Source organism: Dipodomys spectabilis, unplaced genomic scaffold (assembly GCF_019054845.1).
Source record: "Dipodomys spectabilis isolate Male_0828 unplaced genomic scaffold, ASM1905484v1 ptg000422l, whole genome shotgun sequence".
NCBI classification, from domain to species: Eukaryota; Metazoa; Chordata; class Mammalia; order Rodentia; family Heteromyidae; genus Dipodomys; species Dipodomys spectabilis.
This window is the reverse complement of record NW_024871099.1, coordinates 1,922,078-1,947,636: the sequence shown is the minus strand read 5'-3', so window position 1 is coordinate 1,947,636 and position 25,559 is coordinate 1,922,078. Positions and strand designations below refer to the sequence as shown.

Sequence of the window (25,559 nt, the reverse complement as noted above, 5' to 3'; positions counted from 1 at the left end):
AAAAAAGAAAGGACAAAAAAAAATACAGTTAAAAAAAAAAAAAAACCCAAACAAAAGAAAGCAGTGAAGTGCCCATTGCCCTAACCTCTAAACAAAAGCTTATGTCCAACAGTGATTGTGTTTTGCTTTGCTTTGCTTTCCTTTCCTCTGTGTGTGTGTGTGTGTGTGTGTGTGTGTGTGTGTGTGTGTGCATTCGTGTGCCAGTACTGGGTTTTAAATACAGGCCTGGGAGCTGTCCCTTAGCTTTTGCACTCAAGGCTGATGTTCTACCACTTGAGCCACAGCTCCACTTCTGGCTTTTTATTGGCTAATGAGTTTCATAGACTTTTCTGCCCAGGCCCACTTTATGTGACAGAGAAAAAATAAACTGTTGTGTTGTGATGCTGGTGTAAGTGATGTATCTGTAACATCCAGTGTTATCCTAACAGTGGAGAGCAATACAGAGCCAGAGTAGAGGTAAGACCTCACCTGGCTCTTGAGAAGAGAGGCCCTCCTGGGCCCAGGTGGATGATAGACCTGCCACCACCAGCAGCCATGGGCACTGACCATACTGGATAAAAGGGCTGTGGAATAAGAATGGAACTTGGGCCAGGAGGGCTGGTAGCTCACACATGTAATCCTAGCTACTCAGAAGGCTGAGACCCACAAGATCATGGTTCAAAGCCAGCCCAGGCAGGAACGCCTGTGTGACTCATTTCCATTAATCACCCAAAAGCTGGAAGTGGAGATAGAGCTCAAGTGGTAGAGAGTCAGTCTTAATGAAAAAGCTAAGGGACAGCCCCCACGCCCTTAGTTCAATTCCCAGTACCACACACACACACACACACACACACACACACACACCCCTAGAATTTGTCTCAAAGTGATCTATGTCCTTTGGCTCTAGAAAGATAGACATAACTGTCAAGCTCCTGAAAGGCCGTAGACCACAGGTCTGAACTTTGATGAGCTTACTTAAGGGCAATTAAAGCAGAAAGACAGAGCTAGACTGAGAGAGAAAAGCCAAAAGACACAGATAGGGAGACAGAGAAAATATACATTTACTGAGTGACTGCTGTACACTATAGTATTGGCTTTCTAAAGGGAAGATAAATGAACACTTAATTTTCAATTGTCACAGCAATCATATAAAATAGATACCTATGACTGTCCAGTATACACATAAGGACACAGGGTGCAGCTTGGAATCCGGAGGTTTGTTTGCACTGTGTCAGGATTCAAGCCCTCCCTGACAGATCCCCTAGCCTAAAACCCCCTTACCAAAAGATCTTCCTAAGATCTGAGTTCCCCAGACACCGCCAGGCCCCCAGAGATGTGGAGGACACCCCTCCCACAAGATAATGAAGCGAAGAAGCTGCTTAACCCAGAGTGGGGTCAGAATTAAACCCCAAGACTCTGTCACAACCTTCACCACTCTGCCCTAAAGCTCACACAGGAAGGTTAGATTAAACCAGCCAAAATGACTTCATAGCATATATTTCTTAGTATCTGATTCACAGGCTCAAACATAAAACTTTCTCCTGGCAAAGAAAGAAAGAAAGTAAGAAAAACTACGTTAAGGATTATCCATCAAAACAGCCCTTTAAGATGTGGTCAGTTAGCAGAGGGACCTCCTCTACCTCTACCCCACTTGTACCATGATGGCAGACCAGAGGGACAGTACTGTGGGTGCTCAGCAGGGCCCACACCAGGCAGTTTAGACTTCCAGTCTCCATCTCTTGTAATCTTAATAAACCTCTCCTGCTTTTCAGTTGCCTAGCTTCAGGTACTGCACAACAGTCACAGAATACAGGTAATGTAACTACCAATTGGGAAAGGAAAACTGAGGAGAGAAAACTATGCAACATAAATATGCTACCATTATATTATCTGACCCCCAAAAAGGTTGGGGGGAGAGTGCTGGTCATCCTAGCTACTCTGGGGCAGGAAAGTTCTTGAGACTGTTATCTCCAACAAACTACTCAGAAAAAGCTGGAAGTGGCACTGTGGTTCAAGCAGTAGAGACAGTACCCATGCCCTGAGTTCAAGTTCCAGGACCAACCAAAAAGAAGGGGGGGGGAGGCTGAATAAGCCAGTTGAACGAAAGATTGTCCACATCATGGGAATAAAAAGCAAGTTGTAGAATGGCAGGAGGGTAGAATTTAGAGTGAGGCAAGGGAAGGAAGGGAGAGGGGTAGAGGAAGGAAGGAAGAAGGCAGAGTTGAACTGGATGATAAAGGGACAGGCGGGAAGCTGGAGCGTTGGAGATCTTTTGGCGGGGGAAGGGACCAAGAGAGAGGGAGAAGGCAGACATCATGCAGGATGGAATGTACAACACTTCAGTAATTTGCTTGATCCTCACACACACACACACAGCCAAGGCCCACTGTAGGAATATTTTGATAATAATGACTGATGAGAAGTCCAGAATAGTGATTAATTAGAAATTTTCAGCTTCTGTCCTCCCTCTGATTATAAATACCAGCCTTCATTAAGAGTTATCAATGGAATCAGTATGACAAAATCCAAACTGCTCAAATGCAGTCCTCAGGAGACTCTGCATGAGGCCTTGTACCCCACACCGGATGCCCTGGTATAAAAAGGGTGGGAGGAGGCCACACCAGAGAGAAGAGAGAGGCCAAGGGGCCAGGATGCACACCCAGTGTGGAACCACACCATGCGCCTCTCAAGGCACAGCCATGTTGTAATCCACATGCACACACACACACACATGTGGGCATGCATATCCCTAAACACCTGTTTACTAAACACATCCTAGCTACTCAGGAGGCTGAGTTCTGAATATCAACACATACACACACACACACACACACACACACACACACACACAAATGAATAACAACAACAAACAAAACCCCAACAAATCGAGCGAAACACCATTGGCTCATGCCTGTAATCCAGGCTACTCAGATATCTGAGGATAGCCTGGGTAGGAAAGTCCATGAGTCTCTTATCTCTAATGAGCCAGCAGAAAGGCAGAAGTGGAGTCGTGGCTCAAATGCTAGCCTTGAGCCAAAATACTAACTAGCCTTGAGCCAAAAAGCTCAGGGACAGCACCCAAGTCCTGTGGAGTCTTTTCAAAAAAAAAATCTATCTTCAAGTAGTTGTACAAAGGAGTTTCCACTTTACAGAACAGGTTATGAATGCAACGTGTCTTAAAAAACGTCTCACCCATCCCTCCCCTACCTACCCCCTCTCCACTCTTCTGAATTCTGTAGGATATGCATTGCATTCTCAACCGCATTCTCCCCTTGTTCTCTTCTTCATTTGTCTAGCACTTTCCCCTTGACCCCACCCCATTCCTTTTAAGCCCCAGATTCCTGGTGTTTTATTTGGCTGAACACTGACTTTGTCTTTCTAAGGAATGACACTTTGAGATCTCCCTCAAATCTCCCATATTTCAGTTAATGCTTTTTTTTAAGTTTTATATTGTAAAAATACTGTACAGAGGCGATTGTTACATGAGCAGGGTAATGAGTACATTTCCTATCAAGCATTGTTGCCTCCTCCTTTGTTTTTCCCCTACCATCCCTTCCCTCCCACCTGCACAACTACACTTTCCCCTCACCCCCACCTAAATTGTAAAGTTCGTACAGTTAATACCTTTGTATACACTTGCATACCGCTTAACGTATTTACTTATACTTTTTTTAATGGGTCCTGGGGCTTGAACTCAGGGACCCCTGAGCTTCTTTTGCTCAATGCTAGCCCTCTACAACTTGAGTCATAGCTCTGCTTCCAGCTTTTATTGGAGATAAGAATCTCCTGGACTTTCCTACCCAGGCTGACTTCAAACCTCGATCCTCAGATCTCAGCCTCCTGAGTAGCTAGGATTACTGCCATGAGTCACCAGTGCAGGGCTATTTAAACACTTTATAAGCTCAATCTAGCTTCTACATATGAGAGAAAACATGCATCCTTTGTCTCTGGGCCTGACATTTCACATAATTTTTCCAGGTCTTTTCGAGATAGAATCTTATCTGGTATTGCAACTGAGAGTCCTATCCCGGGACAATGGGATACATACAGGCTACACAGAAGAGACACACTACGCTTCTGGAGGCACAGGATAGCCCCAGTGCTCAGACCAGCGACCCTTTATCTCAAGACATCTGGTTCTCAGCTCACGGTGATCATTCTTGGAAATTACACATGAAGTTGGAGAAATGTGGGATCAATATCCAAGGCCAATGTGCAGTCACAGGAGCTATTCCAGAACCTTCCAATCATCCCACATTTGGGCTGGCTTTCATTCCTGGCAAGGGTTAAGACTCTGACAAGTAAAGAAGAGAAGAAAAGAAAGCCAGGCATTGGGGTTCACACCTGTAATCCTAACTGCTTAAAAGGCTGAGATGTGAGGATCATAGTCCAAAGCCAGCCTGGGCAAGAGCAGTCCTGAGACACTAATCCCCGATTAATCACCCCAAAGCCAGAAGTGAAGCTGTGGTTCAGGTGGTAGAGAGCTACAGCCTTGAGCAGAGAAGCTCAGGGACAGAATCTAGGCCCTGAGTTCAAGTCCCCGCACTGACACAAAAAGAAAATCTGGCAATGGAGCTGTGGTTCAGGTGGTAGAATGCTAGCCTGGAGCACAAAAGCTCGGGGACAGCATCTAGGCCTGAGTGCAAGTTCCAGGACTGGCACAAAAACAAGAAGGAAGAGGAAAGAGGAGAAGGAAAAGAAGTAGGAGAAGGAGGAAGAAGTGGAAGAAGAAGAGGAAGGAGAAGGAAGACAAAGGAGGAGAAAGAAAAGGAGGAGGAGAAGAGGAAGAGGAGGAAGAGGAAGAAGAGGAAATATTATATTTGTGAAATGGAAAGGTACAGGGCACGGGCAGAGTTGCTGGTTTGATCCTGTCCCTAGGTAGAAGGGTAGTAAGTTCTCAGGCCTGGTGCTGTGTTTCTTCATATCTGCAAAAGAAGACTCCATTTGTCTGCCGGTTCATCCCTCCTTCACGTGTAAAAACCAGTCACTTATTCACTTTCTTTCCTTCTACTTTTTTTTTTTCAAAAGTACTCACTTCATGACTCATTTTTGAGATCACACACCGTGTTTACCTAATCTTTCTCTGGCTACAAGAGTCAAAGCAATATCCCGGGGCAGGTAACACTGCAAGACACCAGGCATGGTTAGAGATGGCAATGTAAAAAGCAGTGTAATTACAAGACCCGCCCCGCTGCCTTGCTCACCTGTGTTTCCACTCCTGGAATGGCACATCAACATTTGCATGCAGATTACTGACCAAGAAATGTACGATTTCAACTTAGCCCGACAAATAAAAACTCCACACCATATGGCCCATTAGAAATCTTCTCTCCTTCTCTGCACAGCTGGAGGGGGAACAGGAGGAGAGACCCGGGTGGGCGGCTGTAAACGCCGATCGCAGCTAGGATTCTCTGGAAGATGCCTGCGTCTCAACAGGTAAACACATCTGAGATGTGGAGGCAAGGCAGATGTGCTCCTGTTTTGTTTTGTGCCAGTGCTGGGGTTGGAACTCAGGGCCTTGTGTTCTTGGCTTGGCTTGTTTACCCCAGGCCGGTGCTCTACCATGTAAGCCCCACCTCCACTTCTAGTTGTTTTGGTGTTAAATGTAGATTAACAGACTCACAGACTTCCTGCCCAAGGCGGGGCAGGGATTTCAGCCTCCTGAATAGCTACGATGACAGGCATAAACTACCAGCACTTAGCTTTGTCATGGCTTTTTGAAGTGCAATGACTATATATACATATAGAGATATAATATGTATATACATATATATATGTACTGGGACTTGAACTTACTTGACTTTTTCTTTGCTCAGGGCTGGTGCTCTACCACTTGAGCCACAGCTCCACTTCCATCTCTTTGCTGGTTCATTGGAGATAAGAATCTCTCTGGGCTGGCTGGCTTCTGATCAAAATCCTCAGATCTTAGCCTCGATTATAGGCCTGAGCTACAGTGCCCAGTTTGTCATGCCTTTTGAAATGCATTGGCTTTAACTTACATAATACTTTCCCCCTTTCTTTTGGGCTTAAAAGGACATCGGTTTTGTCAAATTCTTTGGTTACTTACTTTGCAGTGAGTGAAGATTGTGTTTCGCTAGCAGTTACTAGCACAAGGAAAGAGGTAGGACAGACAGAAGACAGAATGGAAAGTGTAACTTGCTCTACCCCATTGCAAACCACACTGGGGTTCCAAGGAGACGCTTCCTGTCGCTGGCATCTTCAATTGTCTGGAGAAGCCAGGGGAAAGGGACAATGAGAGCCATGAGCCCAGGCTGGGAGTAGCCAAGGAGTGGGTTTTTATTCATTAGCAATTGTCTTAAGCCAGGTGCTGGTACTGCAGGCCTGTAATTCCAGCTACTCGGAAATATGGTTCAAAGCCAGCTTGGGCAGGAAAGTCTGTGAGACTCTTATGTTCAATGAACCACCAAAAATCTGGAAGTGGTGCCGTGGCTCAAGTGGTAGAGCACGAGCCCTTGAGCAAAAGAAGTTAGGGACAGCGTTCGGCCCTGAGTTCAAGCCCCAGGAGACACACACACACACATACACACAGAGGCGGAGGAGGAGGAGGAGGAGGAGGAGGAGGAGGAGGGAGGAGGAGGAGGAGGAGGAGGAAGAGGAGGAGGAGGAAGAGGAAGAGGAGGGAGGAGGAGGAGGAGGAGGAGGGAGGAGGAGGAGAAGGAGGAGGAGGAGGAGGAGGAAGAGAAGAAGAAGAAGAAGAAGAAGAAGAAGAAGAAGAAGAAGAAGAAGAAGAAGAAGAAGAAGAAGAGAAGAAGAGAGGAGGAGAGGAGGAGGAGGAGGAGGAGGAGGAGGAGGAGGAGGAGGAGGAGGAGGAGGAGGAGGAGGAGGGAGGAGGAGGAGGAGGAGGGAGGAGGAGGAGGAGGAGGAGGAGGAGGAGGGAGGAGGAGGAGGAGGAGGAGGAAGAGGAGGAGGAGGAAGAAGAAGAGGAGGGAGGAGGAGGAGGAGGAGGAGGGGGAGGAGGAGGAGAAGGAGGAGGAGGAGGAGGAGGAGGGAGGAGGAGGAGGAGGAGGAGGAGGAGGAGGAGGAGGAGGAGGAGGAGGATGAGGAGGAGGAAGAGAAGAAGAAGAAGAAGAAGAAGAAGAAGAAGAAGAAGAAGAGGAGGAGGAGGAGGAGGAGGAGGAGGAGGAGGAGGAGGAGGAGAGGAGGGAGGAGGAGGAGAAGGAGGAGGGAGAAGGAGGAGGAGAAGGGAGGAGGTGGGGAGGGAGACGGAGGGAGAAGGAAGAAAGAAAAAACTGTCTCTGGGTACCAGTGGCGCACACCTGTAATCCTAACTACACGAGGCTTGGAGTCGCTGGTACCTGTTTCCTTCTCTCTGTCTGGGGCTGTGATGGACGCCTTTGTGACCAGCTGTGTCTGTGACCCTGCACATAGGTGAGGGGAAGCCTGTAATCACAGCTTTGAGGCAGATCCCTTCAAGTCTTCCCGTGGAGCTTACACTGGGCTAAGCCACAGCACATTGGTTCCAGTTCAGGCAGGGCAACGCCCACTTAGGGCCATTCTCTTTCCTTATTCTTTACCCAGGCGAGATGCAAGGCTAACTCTCCCCATGCCACGCACTGAAGGAAGCCAGCTGTAAATCCTCCGACCTCCCCCCCAGCAGCCTGTCTAACCAGAGTCCAGCTGTGCTCTGCTGGGGCTGGAGATGGCCAGCTGCCTTTGGCCTCCAGCTGAATTCAACTCATTTCCCCAGCACAACCCATGGATGGAATGAAAACAGGAGAAGTTGGGCACCTGGCGGCTCACACCTGCCATTCCTAGCTTCTAGGAGGCTGAGATCTGAGAATGGAGGTTCAAAGCCAGCCTGGACAGGAAAAGTCCATGAGGCCGTGAATTCCAATTAACTAGCAAAAAGCCATAAGTGGAGCTGTGGCTCAAGTGGTAGAGTACCAGCCTAAAGGAGAAAAAGTTAAGGGAAACATACTCAGGCCCTGAGTTCAAGCCCCAGTACTGGCATAAAAGAAAACATAAAGCAGCAGCAGCAGCATTGAAGGTCTGGTCCTTCTGCAAGGGTCTATACCACGCTGCACCGTGCACACTGTCATCTACCAATGACAGCCAAGCTCACTCCCATCCTTCTCTCCCACATTCTCCCTCCACTGCCTGTGGACATGTGTCACACATGAGAACTGTTCACACCAACTCCCCCCACAGAGAGACACACTCCCCGAGGGAAGAGATGCATAGACAACAGGCCAGACAGAATGTGGGAGAACTGGAGAAACCCCAGAGATCACCTAGCTCTGGGTCACTGAGTCCAATGAGGGCTTGTTATACCTAGGTAAACTGAGGCCAGAACCTGGGAAATGACCCACCTAAGATTATACAGCAAGTTAGTGGGTGTGGTCTGTCTTACTTCCTTTGGTTAATTTCAAAAGTTCTAGGAGATTTATTAGGTACTGAATACATATTAGATGGATGGATAGATGGATAGATGGATGGATGGATGGATAGATAAATGAATGCTTGGATGGGTAGTGGGTGGATGGATGGATGGATAGATGGATGGGTGGGTGGGTGGGTGGGTGGGTAGATGGGTGGGTGGATGGATGGATGGATGGATAGTGAGTAGATAGATGGATGGAGTGTGAGTGGGGGAGTGGATGGCAGGATGAAAGGATGGGTAGATGAGTAGATGGCTGGTAGATGAATAGTAGAGAATGGGGTGGATGGATGATAATTCCAATCCTCTCTCTCTGTGTGCACACAAGCCCAGCCTCTTCTGGATGGTCTGAAAAGCCCTGCCACGTGGCAGGGTGAGCATCTGGCTAAGGTGTCCTCCCCTGCCTGTCTGGCCTGGGGTCTTTTGGGACAGTTGGTCTCTACTTCTGCACAAACTTCCTCTGGACATAATAAGGCACTAATTTAGCTCTTGTTTTATTTTTCATGTACCTATATTGGAGCTGGAACTCAGGGCCTGGGCGCTGTCCCTCAGCTTTTTTCTCCAGCTCTACCTCCAGCTTTCTGGTGATTAAATGGAGATAAGAGTCTCACTAACTTAACTGCTATGGCCGGCTGTGAACTGCGAACCTCAGATCTCAATCTCCTGAGTAGCTAGGATTACAGGCGTGAGCCACTGGGCACCTGGCTAATTTAGCTCTAGCTTGTCTGCCAAGAAGAGGCGATGGTGTCTGCCTCCCCCAGGAAGTCAGTCCTCAGGGGAACAGGTTAGCTGCTCTTTTTTGACTAAGAGACTTACTTAGGTGAAGCATAAGGCAGTTTAACTCTTTCAGGTTCTGGGGGGAGTGAACTGGGAGTCAGGGGGACTCTGGCAGCTCTCATCCTGCACATGTAGCTCTGCATTAAGTGTCGGGTCCTCCAGGGTTGTATGAGAGATTCTGGTTTTTAGATCGCTCCCCCTCCTCTCTCTCTGGGATTAGGGCCTTTTCCCTCCCTATCTGTCTGTCCCTGTTTCTCTGTTTCTGTTTCTCACTGTCTCTGTCTCTGTCTCTCTGTTTTTTCCCTCCCTCTGACACAGGATCTTTTCTCTCTTTTTTCCCTATCTTTTTCAATCTCTGTCTCTGTCTCTCTTTTTCTCTCTCTGACACAGGGTCTTTTCTCTCTTCCTGTCTGTCTCTGTGTGTCTCTCTCTCATCAGCCGCCCCATCTCCAGTGCCTAAACGCTCAGCATTCAGAAGTGACTTAATGAGCCTTCCATCCTTCACAAACAACCCAGCGTGTGTGCGAATGGACACGCAAGGAGCACCTGGGTGACAGGAGGCAGCGGCCGTGGGAGGATGTTTCTCCTGGTGAATCTTCCAACGCAGAGGAGTGCTCGAGCCCCAGCACACCGCTGGGCCGTGCACATCTGCAGCATCGGGGCTGTCTGCCTGGGACCAGAGACTCAGCTCTGTATTTCACCCAGGATATAATTGTGCAGATGCCAGAAGCATCAGGACCCCACACATAAACATGTTCACCCAGAGCTGCTTCTCAGAGTAAAGAAAGCCTAAACAAGTCCGGCACGCAGTGTAGAGATTAGCACCATCATTCATTCATGAAGACGTTCACCGTTCACCTCTTGTATTTCTCATATTAATATATGAGACTTTAAAAAGAAAAGTAACGGGGCCAGTGGCTCACGTCTGTCATCCTAACTACTCAAGAGGCTGAAATCTGAGGATTGTGGTTCAAAGCCAGCCTGGTCAGGAAAGTTTGAGAGACTTATCTGCAATGAACCAGCAAAAAGTCAGAATGGAGTTGTGGCCCAAATGGTAGAAAACTAGTTTTGAGCAAAAAGACCAAAAGGTCAGGGACAGGGTTTAGGCCCTGAGTTCAAGCCTCAGGACCAGCACAAAAAAGTGAGCGGGGGGGGGGGGGGGGGGAGAGATTGAGAAAGGGGGGAAGGAATGGAAAGGAAGGCAGGAAGAAGGGAAAAGGAAGAAAGGAAGGAAGAAAAGGAGAAAGAAGAAGAGAGGAAGGAAGGAAGGAGAAAGAAAGAAAGACAGAAAGAAAGACAGACAGAAAGAAAGAAAAAAAAAGAAAGAAAGAAAGAAAGAAAGGAAGAAAGAACAATAATTCATGAGTCAAATCCACTCTGTTGCCTGTTTTTGTAAATTAAAACTTTCTTTTTCTTTTTCTTTCTTTTTCTGGAAAGTATCAAGGCCTTACACTTTTATTTGGCTTAGTTGCTCAGCTGGTGCTCTACCACTTGAACCACACTTTCAGCTGGGCATTTTGCTGGCTAATTAGAAATGCTAGCTTCTCAGAATTTTCTGCCCAGGCTGAGCTTTGAAATGTAATCCTCTGGATCTCACCCTCTGGGGTAGCTAGGATTTACAGGTGTGAGCCTCTAGTGCCTGGCTGTAAGTCCCTTTCATTGGGAGCACAATTGTTTCCTACATGACATTTTTTTTTAAAAAAAACAGGGAATTTTTTTCCTGACCCTTGTGTGAATTTTCATGGACAAGAACAACTGGTGACATGTCTCTCAGTAAGTATAGTAATAAGTACAGGAGGATTCCTTTTTGTAAATGGCTGTAAACACTGGCATGCTTATCTGTTGTTATGCATCTGTATTTTAAATTGTTTTACTTTGTTTCGGCATCTTCTAAATATGCGACTTGAGCTGGAAAGAAAGGAAGGAAGAAGGAAAAAAAGGAAGGAAGGAAGGAAGGAAGGAAGGAAGGAAGGGAGGGAGGGAGGGAGGGAGGGAGAAAGGGAGGGAGGGAGGGAGGGAGGGAGGGAGGGAAGGAGGAAGGGAGGGAAGGAGGGAGGGAGGGAGGGATGGAGGGAGGGAGGGAAAGAAAGGTCCTTGAACCACACCATCCAGGAAGGCAGTAAACATCCCTCCTGGATGCACCACAATGGAAGATTTTGAAGGTCAGTACCAAGGTCATCTCTGAGGATCAGGCACAGTCTGGAATGGACAGGACTCAGAGCGAGGCCCCTCCCTCTCAGCCAACAGCAGAACATCGTGCAGAGACTTTTGCTGAAGGACAGCTTTTATTTTTCAAGGCAAATTACTGAAGAAAAAAAAAGCCAAAACACATATAATAACAAATGAAGAAAAATCTCTTTGGCAATAAAAGAGACACATCTAAGTGTCTTACTGTGCAAAGACATGACCACTGCCCACTTTTCACATGGCAGTAAAGTATCTTGGAAATGTTCCAAAATCCCTCTCAGGGTGATTGGGAGCTACACAAGAGGATCCAAACCCACAGATTACAGCTACTGAGATGAGAGTTTCTGCGCACTACTATCATGGGCACAAGCAAAGCCCCACAGGTGACTACTTGGGCTCAAATGCCTTTAGATCGGAAGGCAAACAAGAGCAAAGACTCACAAAGCATTCACTTAAATTTCCATCCTTGTGAAGTGTCTGCAAGGCAACAAACCACTGGAGCATCCACCAAAATTTCAGCCCCTGGAGCATGTCTATCTAGGGAAAAACCCATCCTCAGAGGCCCGACCTACACCCAAGGCTCCAAGTAAAACATGGAAGGCAAGGCCAGGCACCAGTGGCTCACACCTGTAATCCTAGCTCCTCAGGAGGCTGAGATCTTGAGGATGACAGTTCAAAGCCAGCCAGGGCAGGAAAGTCCAATTATCTCCAATTGAGTCACCAAATAAACTAGAAGTGGAGCCATGGCTCAAATGGTAGAATGCCAGACTTGAGTGAAAAAGCTCAGGGATAGCGCCCAGGCCCTGAGATAAAGCCCAAGGAGCAGCAAAAAAAACAAAATACAAAACAAAATAAAAAACTGTCTCATGCCTGTCATCCTAGCTACTCAGGAGGCTGAGGATCACAGTTCAAAGCCAACCAGGGCAAGAAAGCCAGAAGTGGAGCTGCAGCTCAAGTGGTAGTCTTGAATGAAAACACTCAGGGACAGCAGCCAGGCTCTGAGTTCAAGTCCCAGGACTTCCCCAGATGGATACATGGCCTCACAACACTAATAATATATATGTATATATATATATATATATATATATATATATATATATATATATATATATATATGTATGTATGTGTGTGTGTGTACACACACACACACACACACACACACACACACACACACACACACACACAGGAACAGAACCCTGTCTTCTGGAAGCAGGGGTAGGTATGAAAGCCAAGCCCACCCACAATTCACTTCCTCACGCCCCCATCTGGGTGAGAGGAAGCCGGCCCCTTCCCCATGTGGCACGGTGGGCAACCCCGCCAAGGAATCAGCTTGTGCTGTGTCTCACACTTGTCTAAGACACATGCCACATGTCACACCAAAACCCCAAGGCTCACATCAACCAGGAGATGGGTCCCCCGCCACTCCCCCAAGAAGCCAAGCTCTGGACAATTTTCTCTTGGTAGACACAGTGTGTGTGTGTGGGGGGGGGGGGGGGGGGGTGGAGAGAAGCAAGAAAACACCCAAAAAGGACACAAGCGAATTTTACTTCTGCTGTTGGTGGCTTGTCAATCTGCCTGGGCCACCACTAGGTCACTGAGAATGGTGTTCAACAGGGACCCTGCCACGTGTGGAAGATACAAAACAGAGAGGAGGATCTCTCCAAGACATTTAGGAGTGCAGTATGTATTCCTATTGTGTGTTAGTTGGTGTTATTACACAGTTGCAGACCAGAGCAGGCCAGTACTCTAAGATGTAAGTAAACAATACAGTACAAAATAAGGATGTAAGTAAGATGCAATAGAAAATCAACAAATGGAGATGGTGGTGGGGCACTGGTGGCTCACGTCCGTCATCCTAGCTGCTCAGGAGGCTGAGATCTGAGGATCACCCTTAAAGGCCAGCCCAAGCAGGAATATTCCCTAAGCCTCTTATCATCTTCAGTTAACCACCCGAAAAGCTGGGCATGGAGCTGTTGCTCAAGTTGGTAGAGCTCTAGCCTTGAGCACAAAACCTTAAGGATCCTCCCCAGGCCCTGAGTTCAAGCCCCAGTGCCAGCTTCCCACCCACTACTACCACCAAAGAAAAGGAGAAACAGCACCTCTCTTGACAGAGAAAACAAGCTAGAGATGGAGTGGCTTTCTCCAGTCATCCTAGCTACTCAGGAGGCTGAGATCTGAGGATCAAAGTTCAAAGCCAGATCAGGGAAAACAAACCCAAGGAATCCTTATCTCGAATTAACCAGCAAAGGACTGGAACTGAAGCTGTGGCTCTAGTGGTAGAGTTCCAGTCTGGAACACACACACACACACACACACACACACACACACACACACAGAAGCTAAGCAAGGGCATGAGGTTTTGAGTCCAACCCCCCAGAATGGCAACAAAAAAAAAAAAAAAAAAAGAGGATGGGAGGGGGGCAGGTTAGCTCTTCCTCTAGGTTCCCTGGAAAAGCCAGGCAGAGAGAGAAGCTTGTGCTTTAACTCCGTGGGTCCCCAATCCACCTCTCCCCTGACCTCCCACCCGGCCCAGGTGCCTCCCAGCCAAGGAAGAGTCCCAGCACCCAGCCTGAATCCTTCTCCGAGTTCCTTTGGGGGGAATGGGCAGCTCTCCGAGATGGGCTTTCCAGATGGCGCTGGGCTGCGTCAGTGCCAAACTCCACAGCTTAAGTAAATGTTGCCTTCATCCCGTCCTGCCAGGAAGAGGCCAGGGGGACCGGCGCTCCTCCCCACCACAGTGCTGCTCGCTTCCTAGGAGCTCAGAGGGCCCTGCCACCTGCATGCTCGCTCCCTGCCTGCCGTCCCCCCTCCCCTCCCGCCCCCTCCACCGGGCTCACTCCAACTGCAGGCCATGCCAGGCTTCTCCTGTTTCCTTCTAGAAACTAGAAAGACTAGAAGAGCTTGCTGGATGCCCAGAGAGACGGAGAAGGGCAACATACAGACCCGAGGGTCACAGATGGCAAAGGTTCCAATGCAGTCATGTGGAATGTGGTTAAGTCTGCACAGATCCACTCTCCTGTGCTCTGCAGGCCTTTCTCCAGGCCGCCCACCCAGGATACGGCTCCCCAGCATGTATCCAAAAGATTCTGTGTTAGGACATGGTAAAGACACTGACACACATCCAGGTTCATTGCTGCTCTGGTCACCGTGGCCAAGGTGTGGAAACAATCCAGATGCTCTACAATGGATGAATGGAGTGATAAAATGAGATAGATAGATAGATAGATAGATAGATAGATAGATAGATAGATAGATAGATTGGAATGTTACTCATTCATCGGAAAGAATGATGTTATATCATTTGCAGGGAAATGGGTGGACTTGGAAAAAATTATGTGAAGTAAGTCAGGCTCCGAGAGACAACAGACACATGTCTTCTCTCCTATTGTGGAAGTTAGATCTAAATTATGGATATATGTAAACATGTGTAGAAGCATATGCATATTGACACAAATGTATTGACTAAAGTATGGTATATGCACAACTCCTTTAAGCAACTAACTGACAGTGTAAACAAAGGAATGCCAAGAAGCTGGAACTTGAGGGGTCAGGGAGGAGGTGAGGACAAGGGGAGGGAGGACAGACCAATGGAGAGAGGAAGGGTGGACACATGCAGTCATAATATTCAATGTACATATGTGAACATGGAACCAAGCAGCTTGAGGGGAGGGGTGGGGGTTGGGTGAAATGGGGGAGAGCCATGGAAGGGCTGACACTGATCAAGATGCATGAATTGGTATGTTGAATGGAAACCTCTTTGTACAACTACAAAGGATAATAAGTTTTAAACTATACTCCAACACAGCTCTATGAATTCAATGTGATCGCCACATTCAAAGTTCGCTCAACTAGGTGCTAGTGGTTCATGCCTGTAATGCTAGCTACTCAGGAAGGTGAGATCTGAGGATCTCAGTTGGAAGCCAGCCTGGGCAGGAAAGTCTGTGAGACTTTTATCTCTAACTACCCCAAAGGCCAGAAGTGGAACTATGGCTCAAGTGGAAGAGTGCTAGCCTTGAGCAAAAGAAGCTCAGGGACAGCTCCCTGAGCAACGGAAGCTCAGGGACAGGGCCCAGTCCTTGAGTTCAAGCCCCAGAACCAGCACACACACACACACACACACACACACACACACACACACACACACACACACACACACACACAAAACCACGTTATCAGCTCAGTTCTGTGACTTCCCAGGCTCAGAAAGCTCCAGATGGCCTGTTGCTTCTGACTCACTAGGGACCTGTGCTCTCCAATTATATGGGGGTACCTGAGGGCCAGGAAAACTTATTGAAGTTGGCTACCTATCAGGCCCCATTGAGCTCAGGGCTCCCAACCAGAACCTGTGGCTGAGCTTGAACTCGAGGCAGCGCTTCTCACTTCCTCCTTGGGTTGAACAAGGCACAAAGCTTCAGAAGAGATAGGAAAGGATCAGAAAGCTGGTAATGGAGGATGGTTGGTGGGCTGGAGGGGTCACAAACAGCCCTGCAAATGGAACTCTCCCTCCCCCTCGGCAGCTAGTGCCCTCTGTGCAGTCCTAGTATGATAAGCATAGAGGATCCCTACTAACCTGAAGGTGCAGTGAGCTAGTACATCAAGTTCTTGATATCTGCTTATGGCCAAAACCATCAAGCTGAAGAACCTATTGCGGGTGCTTGCAAAGAAAGTGCTAGGTTTCTAGCCTTACAAAGCCAAAATGGTGGTCAGGACCAGCAGATTTCTAGCAACCCCAACCCTGAAATCCAATCCCTCGAGCCTCAGAAGGAGTCTTACAAATCTGTGAGCTATAAAGGGGCTTTGCTTTGCTTGCAGGGTATTCATTTAGTTGTATGCTGGTTTGTTCATGTGGTGGTCCTGAATGCCAGGCCTGGTTGCTGTCCCTTAGCTTTTTCACTCAAAGTTGGGTGCTCTACGCCATGCCTCTACTTTTTGGCTTTTTGATAAATGATTGAAGATAAGAATGTCATAGATTTTCCTGCCCAGGATTTGCTGGCTTTAAACCATGATCCCTAGCTCTCAGCCTTCTGAGTAGCGAGGATTATGGGTGTAAGTCACCAGGGTTGGGCAATGTCTGCAGATTTTATTTTATTTTTTGTCAGTCATGGGTCTTGAATTCTGGGCCTGGGCACTGTCCCTTCAGCTCTTCAGCTCAAGGCAAGTGCTCTACCACTAGAGCCACAGTGCCACGTCCAGTTTTCTGGTGGTTAATTGGAGATAAGAGTCTCATGGACTTTCCTTGCAGAAGCTGGCTTTGAATGCCTGCAGCTTTTAAGAGCTGTTGAAGTTTCTGTCTTGCTGAGATGCTAAGGGGCCAATGACCTTGAGCTCCCTGGGGAAGTAGGGTCTGTAAACCACATGGCAAAGTGCAAGCAAGACAGAACAAAACAAAAGGCAAAAAAAGACCCTAAACACACACATACACACAGAGGCTGGGCACTGGTGGCTCACACCTGTAATCCTAGCTACTCAGGAGTCTGAGAGCTGAGGATTGTGGTTCAAAGCCAGCCCACTGAAGGAAAAATCTATGAGACTCCTATCTTCAATTAACCACCAGCAAACTGGAAGTGGAACTGTGGCTCAAGTAGTAGTGCACTAGCCTTGAGCGAAAAAGCTCTGGGACAGCATCCAGACCCTGAGTTCAAGCCCCAGAGCCTATTTAAAGAAAAAAAAAGGAAAATCAAACAAACAAACAAAAAAAAAAAACCCACAAGAACAACAATGCCAGAGTGACACTGGATGTTTTAAGGAGTTATTTCTAAACACTGGACAATGAAAGTCCCATGAAGCCCTCCCTATCCCCTCTGAGGGCCCCAAGGAACAGGGAAACACCCAAGAGAGGCCCCCAGGACCTTATTCCCTCCTGCTTTCCCTAGGAGTTGGCCAGGAAATTCATCCAGACGGGTGCCACCTCTGTCTTAATACAGAGGAAGGGCCTTTGGCCAGTGTCTGGCTGGGCACAGCTTCAACACAACACACATGCGCGCACACGCACACACACACACACACACACACACACAAGCCAGGTCTCTATAAATCTCTACAAACACAAGCGACCGCCCGTACACGCTCCCGCGGCAGGGACCGCAGGGCCGCATATGGTGTTCGGCATTCACAGCTGAGCTTTAAAAAAAAAAAAAAAGTGCAGCTTTCCATGTCATTGACTCAGATTCCAAATCAGGAGGTATGAAGGGAAGCTGAGACTCAGGATGCTAAAAGGAAAAATAAAAATTAAGGGGGAAAAAAAGAGGCAGAATGGGGAGAAGGACGCCTTCAAGGGGATGTTTCATTGGATAAGAAATTATTCCAAAAAAATCAGTTACACTACATAAAAAAGAAAGACATTATTCCAGGCTTTCTTTTCTCTTAGAAATCCAAAGAATGCTTCCTGTTTGTGATCCTCACATTTACTCATTTCAAGTTGCTAATAAGCATCTAATAGTGACTTTTCAAAAATAAAAATGAACCAGATGCTAGCAGCTCACACCCATCATCCTAGCGATTTAGGAGTCTGAGAGCGAAGGATCGTGGTTCAAAGCCAGCCCTGTACAGAAAAGTCTGTGAGACTCTTCTCTCCAATTAACTACCAACAAGCCAAAAGTAGAGGTGTGGCCCAACTGGTAGAGTGCTTGTGTTGAGAAAAGGCTCAGGGGCAGCGCTCAGGCCCTGAGTTCAAGACCTAATGCTGGCCCTAAAAAAAAAACGCTAGGATAAGATAGGAGAATGGAATAGAATAGATACAACAAAATAATACAATAAAACAGACAAAGAGAATGGAATAGATATAATACATGGAAAAACTTATGTGAGCCTCACTCCCTATTTAGATTGGGTTACAACTATTTAAGTCCATTTCTAAATGGGGCGATGGATCTGCAGAAGGATCTGTCACCTCTAGGGGGGAGGGGGGTGGCACTGGGCTGTCCCCTGGGACCTTCTCACTCCCCATCTGAAGGTGGAAAGAAGGGGAGCCCCACAGCTCACTGGTGCTTTCCCTTGAATGGCCTGGAAAGTTTTACTTTCTGTTTCCTGGGTAGATGAGGACCGTCTTCACTCCCGCTGCAGCCAGCGCCCCTGTTGCTCGAGCCCATCCCTGAGCTCCAGTATAAAAGTTTGGCTTCTGCAGCACCAAAGCAGCTGGGCCAAGCAACCAGCGAATGATAATGACCTCAGAAATCTGCTGTTCACTCGGCAACAATAGGGTGCTCAGCCTACCGGAAAATTGTGTTCATCAGCTAACTACGCTCAGTTACTAATTGACAGTGCCAAATATTTTTTAAGAACAATTGCAATGCACAAGCAGGGGGGGGGGGGGGGGGAGGGAATGAAGATCTTAATCCTCAGACTTAATTTTTTTTTCTTTCTTTCTTTTTATGTTTCCTTCATCACCATCCCCCCTCCTACTCTCTCCCCAAACCCCCACCCCCACCCTCCATCTTTTGGGAAGCTTGGATTTGTTTGTGTGAAGTACACATTGGTTATCATGAATGGAGAGGGAATGAAAAGAAGAAGCCATAAGAGAAGAAACAAAAATAAAATAAAGAGGTAGAGAAGAAAGCAAATCTATTATATCACTATCTACCGGATATATATGCAAGAATTGCCTGATAAAGGCCTTTGACGGCCTCTGGTCAATAGGCAAACACAGGCAAGAGAGAACCACTATTGGAGGAATTCAACTTAGGCAACAATAGACTTCCTGCCAGGCTTTTTAGCCCAGCTGATCAAATACAGCTTGTCCATCTGAAAATATTACAGCAGAAATCGTAGGGGTTAACGATATTTTCATCTGCGCCTCTCTCCCTGGCTTTTTTTTTTTTTTGCATTGATCTTACAACTTGGCCGACTTTATTTAATGAACAGAGAGGGTCAATGCATTCAATTACCCGCTTCCCACCAGCAACACTTTAATTATCCCCACTCCAAAATGATGGGGGTGGGGGTGGGGTGAGCGAAGAGGAATTCGGAAGGTAACTGCCCTGTTGGATATAATAAATAGTATCGTTTCTTAGTACATTAAGTTTTAATTAATCGAAGCGTGATTTCTAAAGCCAAAAAAGAAAAAGACCTGGAAGAAACGGAACTTTAGTGGTTTTCTAACTCAAGAGTAAAGTCAGTGTCTGAGATTTTAGAGATTTTTTTTTTTAATTTTTTGGACACAAAGATGATATTCGGCTAGAGCTCTGCATGCAATCCAGACAGGAAGAGAGATTCAAACACTCACCAACTCTCAAAATGTCATGAAAAGAGTAGAAAAATAAAAAAAAAAAATTATCAACTGCTGTTTTCCAAACCATTCCCCCCCCCCCCCTTGCTTTGGGTCATGGAGGCAGAGGTGACATCTTCTCTAACAGCTTGAGGCATACAAACAAACAACACACACTCACAACAAAACAAAGGGCAACCTGGGTGAGGAGTTTTGTCCCTCTGCTGTTGGAAAATAACGACCTCTTCATTTGTCAAAGGGCCTAGTTTTCGCTGCCGCCGTTCATCTTTAAGCTAAGTTCTCAGCAGTTTGGAGTGCCAGAGAACAAACACATTTTCTGGTTCACTGGGAGCATTTTTTGCATGTTCACTGATTCAAACATTCTTTTACTCCCATAACAAACAGCTGCATTTCACATTAGCCTAGCCAGTGACGGTCACCCATCTTGGCAATAAGTGTGATTGCAAACTTGACCCCTTCATCTCTCTCTCTCCTCTCTCTCTCTTTCTCTGTCTGAGCAAGACGGTTTTAAACAGTCGCGCTCGCTCCGTTCTCAATCGTCTCTTGCAAAGAATTACATCAGATAACAAAGGACTTTTCTGCCACTCATTGTAAGCCTTCTTCTAGAGAGGCTCTGGTTTAAAAGGGCTTTTTTCCCCCTTTTTTTCTTTTTTTATGATGAATTCAGAATTACTATCATGTTAAGAGCAGCATTTTATAAAGAAGAATTCATTGGTTAAGATCTGGAAAAAAAAAATAGTTTCTCAGGCCCTACTGACCCAGTTTCCAACAACAACAACAACCAAAAAAAAAAAAGAAGAAGAAGAAAAAAAAAAAAGAATTGAGTAATGCAAATTAAGTTTTGTGACATTGTTATGAAGTCTGAGAAATTTGTAAAACCTAAGTGCTTCTTTCTTTACTTAAAGGCTTAGAAATTCCTCCTCATCTCCTTCACCTAGAAGGCTTCTAACAAGTAATCAAAAAAAAAATACCTATTGTGTCAAGATTTTTATTTAAATGCTTATTTTATTCACACTTTCTTCTACAAGTAAGGCTAGTTAGAGAATAAAAGAGGAAAAAATCTACCCAGATTTTTACTTGAGAACTCTAAAGCTCCAGAAAACCTGAATGCCCTGCACAGATTTGAACTAGATATTGCTATATGATCTATTTCCCTCCTTAAGTCAGAAAATTATGAAAGGGCCTAATTTGAATATGAAAAAAATCCAAACAATACAAAGAAGTCAACCTGAAATGAAAGAAATCAGTATTCACAATCAATTCTCAACTCCTTCAGTAATGGAGAATGAGAGAAAGAAGAAAACAAGAAACTTAAGTACAATTCTCTTTTTGACTTCAGAGACACCAGTTTTGTGTGTGTGTGTGTGTGTGTGTGTGTGTGTGTGTGTGTGTGTGTGTGTGTGTGTGTGTGTGTGTGTGTGTGTGTTTGAAGCAAAATAGGGTCTTTTTTTTGCAACAAGATATTTCAAGACAGGAAAACAGTAGGGAGAGGAACCGAATTGTACAAGGCTATCAGTTGGCCAGAAGGTGAGAAAATCACGGTAAACACGTCATTAATGAAGCTGAACATTTGGTGTCAGAAAGATTCTACTCAGACCTCCTTGTTTTAGTAAGGTCTGGAAGAAAGGGGGAAATCTGTTCGTGTTAACTCCATGTCACTCAAAAAAACTTAGGGCAGCCAGTCCCCTCTCTGCTTTCTGTCCCTGAAATGTCACCAATCTGAGAACAGATGAGATCTTCCTTCCTCCCCCCCCACCCCCTCCCGCCCTCTCTGGGGGGGAAAAGGAAGGGTGGGAAATAGTCCTGGATGATAGGCAGTAACTTTGCTACTCATTGCTCTTGCTGGGGAAATTTGACCCTGCCCTGTAGCTGAGTCTGGTCCTACATAGCCCCCGTTTCATGATTCTCCCGTTGCTGGTCATAGACTTTTTCTGTCTCCCCAGTAATAAATCGCAAGCAAGTCTAGGACTCCACAAGTAGACAAGTAAGTTTCATGGGTATTTAAGCAGTACCGCTAAGTGCTATTGTAATCTCTGCAATGTGGAGCTCAGATTTATGTCTTAACTATTCTTCACTGGTTTGTAATAAGCCATACCAACACACGCACACGCACACGTACATACACACACACACACAATTTTTAAAGGCTAATTTTTGTCCTAAGGAGGCTGAATCGTGACAGTTCACCACCAAACCTAAGTGGCATTTATTTAATAATCGTGGCAATGTATTATCTCTCGGGCTGAACTATTCCTAGAAACTGAGAAAGCAGGAGGAGGAAAAATAAAAGGGAAAAAAAATTGAAGACAAGAAGGGGAGGGGAGAAAAAAAAACTTTTAAAAAATGACCCTCAGTGTGCTGCCACAGTGGGCAATGCAGAGCCTCGAGGTGTCTCAAACTGTCTTTCATTTTCCAGACTTAATGGCTGATTGCAGAAATCGATGTTGCCATTAGTAACAGCGTATTTGTTACGGCGTGATTTCCTCTGTTGTTAGGCAGTAGAATGATTACAGTATTAGTGAAGTCCTTTCTTTAAAAAGGGCTAGAGATATAACTTTCAATTTGCTATCCATTTAGCAAACGGACTTGGGGGGTGGGGAACTCAGGAATGAAGGCAACCTTTTACCTGCTGTTAGGTAGTGATTTAAATTTTGTTGTCTTAGGTCTGTGTGTGTGTGTGTGTGTGTGTGTGTGTGTGTGTGTGTGTGTGAATGTGTGTGTATGTGTGTGTGCGTGCGATTTTTTTTTCCCCTCTGTCTCTCTAAAACAGGGCCAGGAAGCTTCAGCATTTCACAGACATTTTGATGACAGATTTTTCTGTTTTTGCTATTTATTTTAGAACCCGCAAAGCTGCATTCTCCACCCCTCACCCCCCCACCCCCATGCAAAGCAGTACAATTTAAAGACATGCAGCCAACACATCTGGACTTTAGACCTTCGGAGGAAATGGCATGTGGGCTGTTCAGGGCAGAGGGACCTGACACGTTGGAATTTCAGCACAGGAGAACAGGAGAGAGGGAATGGGGTGGCGGGCAGGAGAGAGGAGGACTGCAGGGTGGCCGGGAGACCAAAGAGAGAAGAGATTTGGTCTGCAGAGAAGGAATTCTCCAATCAGCGGGAGAACTTGTGGGTCTCCAGGAATAAAGGGGAGGGCATGGCAAGGGTGTGAACTTCCAAAGTCCCTTCCAGCGGAGTGTTCCTGGGGTCCATGATCATGCATGAGATTATGGGGATTCGGCTATTAAAGGTGAAGAGCAAAGTGGCCAACTTCACACACACACACACACACACACACACACACACACACTCAAGATCAGCTGACTTTCCTGGTAGCCAAAGGAGTTTCGAGGAAAACTCTTTCTTTGAAATGGGGGGGTAGCCTGGTAGCAAAGGGTGTACCCCAGCATTCAGCCATCCACCTTACAACCCAGCCTTCCAGTCAGGCCGGAGGTGGGGAGGAGGGATGGGGTGGGGGTGGAGGGGGTTCCAACCTGTCCCTCCCAGATCTTTGGAGCCGGCCCCACCTACCAGAAGATGAGGGCGAGGAGGGGTGCGGGCTGTCTTCCTGGGCACTGCCCGTCTGGGAGAGGCCTCCTCCGACCCCACTCTCCTCGGTGACGTTGGAGGAGCCGGGCGTGGTGGACCGGCTGACCGACTGTGACTCCTGATCGCTCCCGGAGCCCCGACGCTCGTCCAGGCCCCCATGCAGGGGGTCGTCTTCGCCCTTGCGGTCTCGCTTGTGGACTCGGGAGTGGACGACCACCTGGTGGTAAGTGCGGAACACTCGTCCGCAGTCCGGGCATTCCGTGGGCTTCTCCTTCATGTTCCCGGGGGGCCCCTGGAGGTTGTTGTAATCGAGGGTCTGGTTCAGCCCGTGCGTCAGGAAGTCCCGGCTGCCGTCTAGAGGGTCGGGTTTGTTTGGTGGGTCTCTCTGATTGCCCGCTTTAGCGCCGTGGACCAAGTCAGCGGGCAGCTTCTGCTTGGAGCCATCGGCTCCTAGTAACACATACTCTCGCTTCTCTTTGTCGAACACCAGGCCGGCGCCGGCCAGGGCGTCCTCGTGGTGGTTCCTGGACAGCGGATGCTCCTTGGACAGGAAGCCGTGCTCGGCGGCCATGCCTCGGGCCATCAGCTGCCAGGCCTGGTAGCTGTGCACCGGGTCCATCTCGGCGGCTTTGGCGGCCGCCTGCAGCCTCTCGATGCAGCTGGATTTCAGGGGCGGCACGAGGTTCAGACAGCCCAGGAGGGAGTGTTTGTCCCCGTCGCCGGGGACCCCCGCGCCCGCGGCGTGCGCCACGCTGGACAGGGGGGACAGGAGCTTGCCCAGCACGTCTTTGTCTTTCAAGGCGTGCTCGGCCTTGGCGTAGAACTGGCCGGGCTCGCCGCCGCCGCCCAGGCTGGCCTTGTCCGGGCCCACGAAGCCACCGCCGCCACCGCCCTGCAGACAGGACAGGTAGCGGGAGTACAGCGTGGCGTGCGTCTCCGGGGTCACCCCGGCGCCCAGGGGCCCCGGAGGCGCGTCGGGGTCTCCGGCCGCCTTGTTCTTGACGGAGAGCTTGTTGAGGTGGACCTTCATGTGGTTTTTGAGGAACCAGGGCTCCTTGAAGCGCCGGCCGCAGATCTGGCAGCAGTGCTCGAAGGAGTCCTTGTGCTTGCGCATGTGGCCCTTGAGGAACCAGGCCTGGCTGAACACCTGGCCGCACACCTCGCAGCGGAACTCGTGGGCCGCGGGCTCGCCCGCGCCGTGGGCGCCGGGGCCCTGCGCCGACTCGGCGGTGATGTGCGCCTTCTCCACGTGGCCGATGAGCTCCTCCTCCTGCGAGGCGGCGAAGTCGCACAGCGTGCACTTGTAGGGCTTGTGCAGGATGCGGATGTGCCGCTCCAGCTCCTCCCGCTTCTTGAACTTGCCCTTGCAGAAGGTGCAGCGGAAGCCGGCGGCGGGTGCCGCCGCGTCGTCCTGCAGGCCCGAGCCGGCGGCGGCGGAGGCGGAGGAGGGCTTGGGCGAGGGCGCCGCCGGGTGCGCAGCCACGTCCGGGGGCAGGCTGGGGTTGCCCGGCGGAGCCAGGCCGCAGGCCGCCGGGGCCGGGGGTGCAGCGTGTGGCTGGGGCTTCAGATCCGGGCGGGGCTGGGCCAGGCCGCCCTTGAGCTGCTTGTCCCGCAGGATGGCCCGCTCCTCCAGCTCGTGCAACAGGCGGTTCTCCTCCCGCACGCGCCCCCGGCCCTTGCCCAGGTTGCCCAGCTTGTGGGTCCGCAGGTGGATCTTGAGGTTCCCCTTCTGGGCGGCCCGGTGGTCGCAGTAGGGGCACTTGAAGGGCTTCTCGCCGGTGTGCGTGCGCATGTGCAAGGACAGGATGCTGTTGAAGCGGAAGCGCTTGCCGCACAGCGGGCAGGGGTACTTGCGGTTCTTGCGGGCGTCGTCTTCGATGTCGCTCATCTGGGACATGATGCCCAGGTTCTGCCCGTTGAGGAACTGCTGCAGGTCCACCCTCCCGTTGAGGCCGCTGTCCACCTCGCGGCCCAGCTGGTTGGCCAGCAGGGCCATCTGGTTACCCATAGGCTGCGCGCTCAGGGGCAGGTGGCCCTTCTCATCCAAGGGCCCCGCGGCGGCCTTCTCCTCCGGGGTGGGCCGCGGGTGCAGGTCGGAGAAGGCATGGCTGAGCTGCGAGGTGATGTGGTGCAGTTTTTGAGTCATGGCATACTGGCCGTTGAGGACTGGACTGTTCAGATGGGGTTCGGTGTCCGGCGCTGCCGGGGTGACGCCAAGGCACAGACTGGCTTCTTCCATCCCTACAAGTAAAGACAAGAAGAAAAAGGAAAAAAAAAAGAAGACAAGAGTTTACTTTGATGGGTGCCAGGAATTGGGGGAGGGGGGGAGGGAAGGAACTGGCATTTTAATTCCTTACTTATAGCATAATCATGGCTTAAAGAAAAAAAACAAAAAACGATGGGGCTGGGAATGGGGCTTGGTGGTAGAGTGCTCGCCAAGCATGCGTG

The 25,559-nt window shown here is 48.5% G+C and overlaps 1 protein-coding gene across 1 annotated transcript in view; it reads right to left on the bottom strand.

Annotated features, from left to right (window-relative positions):
* Positions 1–25,350, bottom strand: part of Znf536 (zinc finger protein 536) — a 242,244-nt gene extending 216,894 nt beyond the window's left edge. The window contains exon 1 of the mRNA XM_042668188.1: positions 23,094–25,350. Within this exon, the coding sequence (XP_042524122.1) occupies positions 23,094–25,350 (2,257 nt within the window). The remainder of the gene's footprint in view (positions 1–23,093) is intronic.
* Between the last annotated feature and the right edge of the window lie 209 nt (positions 25,351–25,559).